Source organism: Fusarium phalaenopsidis (genome assembly GCF_050370095.1).
Source record: "Fusarium phalaenopsidis strain FUZ10S chromosome Unknown contig_32298, whole genome shotgun sequence".
In the NCBI taxonomy this organism is placed as follows: domain Eukaryota; kingdom Fungi; phylum Ascomycota; class Sordariomycetes; order Hypocreales; family Nectriaceae; genus Fusarium; species Fusarium phalaenopsidis.
This window is the reverse complement of record NW_028145407.1, coordinates 243,288-249,287: the sequence shown is the minus strand read 5'-3', so window position 1 is coordinate 249,287 and position 6,000 is coordinate 243,288. Positions and strand designations below refer to the sequence as shown.

The 6,000-nt window shown below is 52.1% G+C and overlaps 3 protein-coding genes across 3 annotated transcripts; all 3 read right to left on the bottom strand.

Moving 5' to 3' along the window:
• On the bottom strand, positions 1–871 carry LRP88_06673 (HD domain-containing protein; the record flags this gene model as incomplete). Its single annotated transcript, XM_083243211.1, has 2 exons — positions 1–574; positions 624–871. 2 exons carry the CDS (start codon positions 869–871, stop codon positions 1–3), a joined length of 822 nt encoding a protein of 273 aa, XP_083100435.1.
• A 1,766-nt stretch (positions 872–2,637) lies between these two features.
• On the bottom strand, positions 2,638–3,259 carry LRP88_06672 (phosphatase YCH1; the record flags this gene model as incomplete). Its single annotated transcript, XM_083243210.1, has 2 exons — positions 2,638–2,963; positions 3,094–3,259. The coding sequence occupies 2 exons, from the start codon at positions 3,257–3,259 to the stop codon at positions 2,638–2,640; spliced, it is 492 nt and encodes a 163-aa protein (XP_083100434.1).
• A 344-nt stretch (positions 3,260–3,603) lies between these two features.
• Positions 3,604–5,293, bottom strand: LRP88_06671 (chromatin-binding transcription regulator ADA2; the record flags this gene model as incomplete). The annotated part of the gene is made up of 2 exons (XM_083243209.1): positions 3,604–5,079; positions 5,201–5,293. The coding sequence occupies 2 exons, from the start codon at positions 5,291–5,293 to the stop codon at positions 3,604–3,606; spliced, it is 1,569 nt and encodes a 522-aa protein (XP_083100433.1).
• Positions 5,294–6,000: the final 707 nt, after the last annotated feature.

The window sequence follows — 6,000 nt, the reverse complement described above, 5'->3', positions numbered from 1 at the left end:
TCAGCCACGAGAGTAGTAGTCATCCTGCTGACCTTTCCGCTCCGGCTTGACTCCTCCGTCGACGCCCTGCTCCCCGTGGACGTGGGACTTGCTTCCCCAAAAGGCCTCCCGCTCCTTGAGAACTTCTTGGCCCCAGGTCTTCATCTCGGGGAGCGTGATTCTGGTTGCGACGTATGCGAACTCGCCCAGATCAAGTTTGCCATCACGCTTCTCGTACTCGACCATCTGCAGGAGCAGCTCCATCTTGTCCACATCGTGCACAAAGTGGCTCTCAAGCGTCTTAGAGTCCTCATACTCTTGCCAGATGGCGCGGATATCATCGCCCGTTGTGCCGCCGGCGACGTTTCGCAAAAGGTTCTTGGTCAAAAAGTCCATCGTCTCGGACTCGCGACGGCTCTTCTCGGGCTTGGGGACGCCATCGACGGGAGTGATGTCACCGACGAGCAGCTCAGCCATGTCGTGAATCAAGCACATCTTCATGCATTTGGCAAGATCGAGCTTCGGGGCGAGGGACGGCGGGGCGAACATGGAGATCATGGACATGCGGTACATGTGGTCGGCGATGGATTCTCCCCTGATGGTGTCAGTAACCGTATGAACAAAGCATATTCCAGACAAGTTACCTCTCAATGCCGAATCGCCGCCACCCTTCTCGCTTGGTCGTCTTGAGTCGCTCGAGGAGGTGGAAAAAGGCCAGCGGTGATTCAGACCCTTCAACGGGGGCATCACCGGGGATCTTGTCGACTACCTTGTCGACCGTCCATGGCTCAGAAACCTGGATAACGGGCGTGTAACCAAGGTCTGCGGCAACCTCAGCTGGACGGAGGTCGACGCGCCCATTCTGCTTGGTCTGCTCCGGCTGCGAGCCCATGTCTGCGGTAGGATGCGATAGATAGTGCGGTCTCAGTGGCGGGGTAAAGTTGAGCTTGGTTCTGGTGAAGATCTATGCGGATGGATCGGTTGAGGTGTTGCAGAAAGATAAGGGAGAAGTCGAGATAGAGAGTCTTAAGTAGTTGGTATGCACAACGCCCAATGGATGTCTGTTGGAAGACCCAGACAAGCAACGCCAATAAAAGAAACAACGGGAACGGGAGGGAAACACGTGGGACAGCTAGCTTCAATTCAACAAGACAAACAGGCTGGGAACTAAAGAATCTTTAGTGGGAAGTGAAGCGAGGGGAGGTTTTGGACTCTCGCAGTCTCCTCTTCCAGTGCGACACCGGCCAATCGTTAGCCACTTAAAAAAAAAGCCCCAGGAGTTTGCGGCTTGGTTGCGTCATAACAGACAGGGGTCGGATCGTGAGGCTGTTCAGGGTAACAACACCACAATATTCACGGTGTAGGTCAACTTTGTATTCGGCTCTACAAAGCCCTTTAAATCCCATATTGCTTGATATCAACACCAGAGTGCTTTGTTATGATCGGCTTACGTTCACATGTGGCAGTTTTTCTGCATTTTTAGCTGTTGAAGGATGGAAAATTCTTGGCCGAATTAACCCACTTTGCGACTCGGCCTCAAGCATTTGCACAACCCCATCACCCATAAATAGGCCTCATTTCACTAAAATTTACTCTCCAAATTCCCAGCTTCATTACACAAGCATTTCTACTGGTAGAATACCTCCGTTTTCTTATTATCAAGTAACTAGGTAGCAACTTCATGCTGACTTGTGGATGTTTCCTTCGTTGTGACATGGCCCCTCCTTCCAGAGCCTTTACCTTGTCCTGTGTACCTGATGTATCGACAAACTCTCTCGATGGCCCTCGGTGAAAAGCAGCACCTTAAAAACCCTGATAAAATTAATTATATCTCTTTTCTACTCCTTGTAAACACTTCTTCCTCTGTCAGCTTCATTCTTGGATCTTCGCATCGACCCAAGGTAGCCAACCAACTTCCATCCTCACCACTACAGACCAGATATATCATACATAGGTACTTCGAGTCAGGGGTTATCGGACCCGAGCCTAGATAATATCATACGCTGTATTGCCAAAAATACCTGGAATTTCCGACATGTTGCCCGTCCCCATCGCCTCTCGGATGGCCGCCGTCTCAACCAAATCAGCCATTAGGGCGGGGGCTCCAACCAAAGGACTGGGTGCTGTCACCACAACGGCCAGTATGAAAGCAGCGATAACGACTTTGGTGACTGCAAGGTCGAGAATAAGCTATTGGAGGACAAGCTGGGCGAAGACAGCACAACAAGAATCACAACTACCAGAGCCGCCACCACCCCTTCTACTCCCACCACTGTTACGACAGGGACGACGACGGCCAACGCCCTCACCATTTGCACTTCCGATGCCAACTCCAACACCTTGTTCGGCACTGCTTTGGCAAGATCCGCGTCCCATACCAAACTCAACGGGGAAAGATAGCTAGTACTTGGGCAAGGGATATGTCTGGACTTTCCTTTTGCTCTTCTTCGCAGCCTCCCTTTCGGACCATCGTCATCGGAAGCAGCAGTCTTTGGCAAACCTGGCACCATCACTTCAAATACTGAAGCCTGAGAACGACGAGGAGTGATAGTTGTCAGTATACCGGAGAGTTGGATAGAGGAATATACCCAGCTGTATTGAGAACCTGCTCAAAAGTGCACGAAGCATCGCCAAACTCTGAGACTTGGATGCCGCTCATCAGTAATTATCCCACAAATCCTTCACATACCCTTCCGTCAACCTCTCATCCTCTCCATACAACTCCTGCCACCCGGAAAACCCCCTATCCAGCACAAACACTTCCTGCCCATCTGCTCCCTTGGGATCCTCGCCCATGGAGCGCAAGAGGCCGTCCCGCTCGCGGAGATACTTCAGCGCGGCGCTGGGTCCTCGGACCTGGCTGAGGGCGCAGTGGAAGACGACCGTCTTCTTGTCCTTAAGGCGGCGCACAAGGGTCGCCATCATGGCCTCGAGGGTGTGGGCGGGGATGTTGCTTGCACCCTTAATGTGGCCGCCGATGTAGTCTGCAAGGCTGGTTAGTTGGGATTGAGATTAAATGATCCAAGCTTGAACGTCTTGGTTGGAGTATGAAGATAGGTGATATGTGAATAGACTGAGGATGCATCATGTTACGATATTGTAAAGAATACTCACCATCATCACGAACATCAATGATGGCAAACGTGGGGTCTGCAGCGTTCACCTCCTCGAGAATCTTCTCCGACAAGGACTTGGCCGATAGCCGCTTGAGGGTCGCAATGGTGGTCATCGTGCGAGTCTGGGAAAGGAAGGGTCTACTAATGGACCTGAATAGCCTCATGGACAACCAAGGTGGAACAAGTCTGAGTTGTAGCTCATCAACTCTTGACTCCTCTGAGAGGTCCATCTCAACAGACGGGCTAATGCAACTGCCCCACCAAGGAAATCTGGCTTTGCCAGCCTGAGATGGCGGGGTTGCATCGACAAGCAAGACGCCTTCACCTTGACACTCACAGCTCAAGAGAACACACGTATTGGAACAATCATTGGATCTAGTCGTACGCTCATCAATATCTATACACAAAGTATACAGTACAACGGCTTCAAACAAACAAGTCAAGGCATCTCGCAAAACGCCCCCAGTCCGCTCTTCAGGGTATTTCTCAGTAAAACAAAACAGCCGATTCACGCCTTGCCCACCCATCCCGAGTTGATAAAGAAATCGAAAATCCTCCCTCCCTTCTGCGAGTCCAACCTGCAGATCTCCTTGGCCTGCTTCTTCTTCAGCGTGCCGTTGGTCTTGAGCGCCTCCTTGAGGATCTGTTCCTTGATCATCAAGTATGGCTTTGGTTGCAGCCTAATCACTTCGCACAGTTTGGCTTCTTCAGGTGTGAGTAAATGCAAGTCTGGCGCATTGTCCTGGCTCAGCTGCAGGGGCTGTACACCCGAGATGGGTTGCGCAGTGTACTTCTGCTTTGGTGGTGCATGCCCATTGACGCCGTTCACACCGTTCACGCCATTGACACCATTGGTCTGGCCGTTCGTCGATGCCTTGCTGTCCCCGTTGACCTCGCCGTTGGGTGTCGGCGACGGCCGGATGGGCAGCTCTGGGGCGACAAGCAGGGCGGCTCCACTGGGAGGCTCGGGGGGAGGCTGCTTTGATCTCTGAGCAGACGCCAAGCGCTCGCGGTCCATGGATCCCATGGGAATCGACTTTTGGATGCGTGATGCCTTGTCGGCTTCGTACTTTTCACCACTCCGAAGATCGCCAATCCGGTTGTTCCGCCATTCCTGAAGTTGCGCGATGGCCTGTCTCAGGTTGAGCTCATCAATGAGACCCTGGTTGAGGTCCTCAAAGTCTTTGTGGTTCATCATCCGGGCAAATGGTTTGGCCTTCTGGAGTAGGTCCTTTTCTTCCTTTGTGCGCTTCTTCTCCAGCTTGGTGTTTTCCCGGTAATCGAGAAGATTGTGCTCAAAGATGACCTTTTTGCGTTCCACACGTTGCGTCAGTCGGCAGTTGTAAATGTCCATTACAGTCAGCTTGAGCTCCATCTCAGGCTCAAGCTCACCGGTCCTGGGATTCAGACCATCACCGGGGTCGAATTGCATAAGCTGGACAGCTTCCTCTGCCTCATTCGCGTATTCGGTCTCAAATTCCAAACGACCCGGCATGTAACCCTGGATTTCATGACAACTCGGTACACTAGCCGTGGGTTTCGTCTTGGGCTGAAGGGCTGGTGCATTTTTGGCTGCATCTCTTCGTTCTTCTATTCGCCTCTTTTTGCGCGATTGGAACTCTTCACGGGGAATCTCGTTGGCTAGCTCACAATCTTTCGGGGCGCATCGCTTCGGAAGCGGAAAACATGGTGAGTCGACATAGGTCTGGAGATAGTGGTCGCGGACTTCGTCCTTTTCGCGGAATCCACCAATATGATCGGCAATGTCGGACCATGAACCGAGACCGTATATCTCTGCGCCTTCGAGAAGGAGTAATTCTTCATCGGCACCCCATTCCCGGTCGAAGATGGGAAACGAGTTTTGCTCAATGACACGAAAGGCATGGGTCGCGGGGTCATGAGCATTCCGGGCTTCTCCTTTGGCAAAACACGAGACGCAGAGGTCGAAATCACTACATGCTGGGTCGGCACATCTAATACGGACCTACACAGCAAGATTAGCCGCCTCCATCATGACATGACAGGTTTAGCCGGTATATCTCCGGGGCGCGTCTTCCACATCCCCGACAGCTACCAGGCAGCAGCCAAACAACAGGGAGGCTTACCGTAGATGTGATATCAGACGAACAAACGTCGCAGACGTATTTGACACCTCCTTCACTCCCTCTGGTGATGGTTTTCTTACGTATAACGCCCATCTCGCCGGTTGCGATGTCGGGCGGGGAGCTCGACGTTACCCCCCCTGTCGGATCGTGGTCGGGAGTTTGGGGCCACTCTGGGCGCGATGACGGTCCAAGGGAGGGTTAATGGTAATGCGCAAATGTTGAGGTTGATGATGCGACGCGAATTTTGATGGAAATGGGTGATTAGGGGTCGTGGTTGATGGAGCGAGTGATGGGTCGACTCGTCGCTTGGAGTTGCGATGTTGATTTCGGCGCTCTGGCTTGGTTGGTTGGATGGAGCCCAACCCCATGTCCCGCTGCTGAGCGTGCCGTATCCGCCTCCGCAGTGAGGTCACGTGCTAAGAATCCAGGCACGGACGCTTGGGAGTGAGCACTGACGGACGCCGCTATTCCTAAAATAGATGCTAAGAATGAACGAAGGGAAATCGGTTGCTCGATATCATAGAACCTAGGTTTATTTACAAGCAAATAAATCTTCTCAGACATAAGATAGTCAGCCTTGGTTGAATAGAATGAAGAACATGGCCTCGAGACCGCTTTGTGTGCAGGCGCATAGAGGCTGCCGTCTCCAGATCTATGGGCAGCGTAGATTATATCCAGCTCGTTATTCAGCAGTCATTTAGCGACCTACTACGGTATTACGGACTATATTGATCATTGCACATGCTCTGATCTAATTCACCCCAACTGTGTAGTACTACTAATGGGGCATAGCTCCTTGA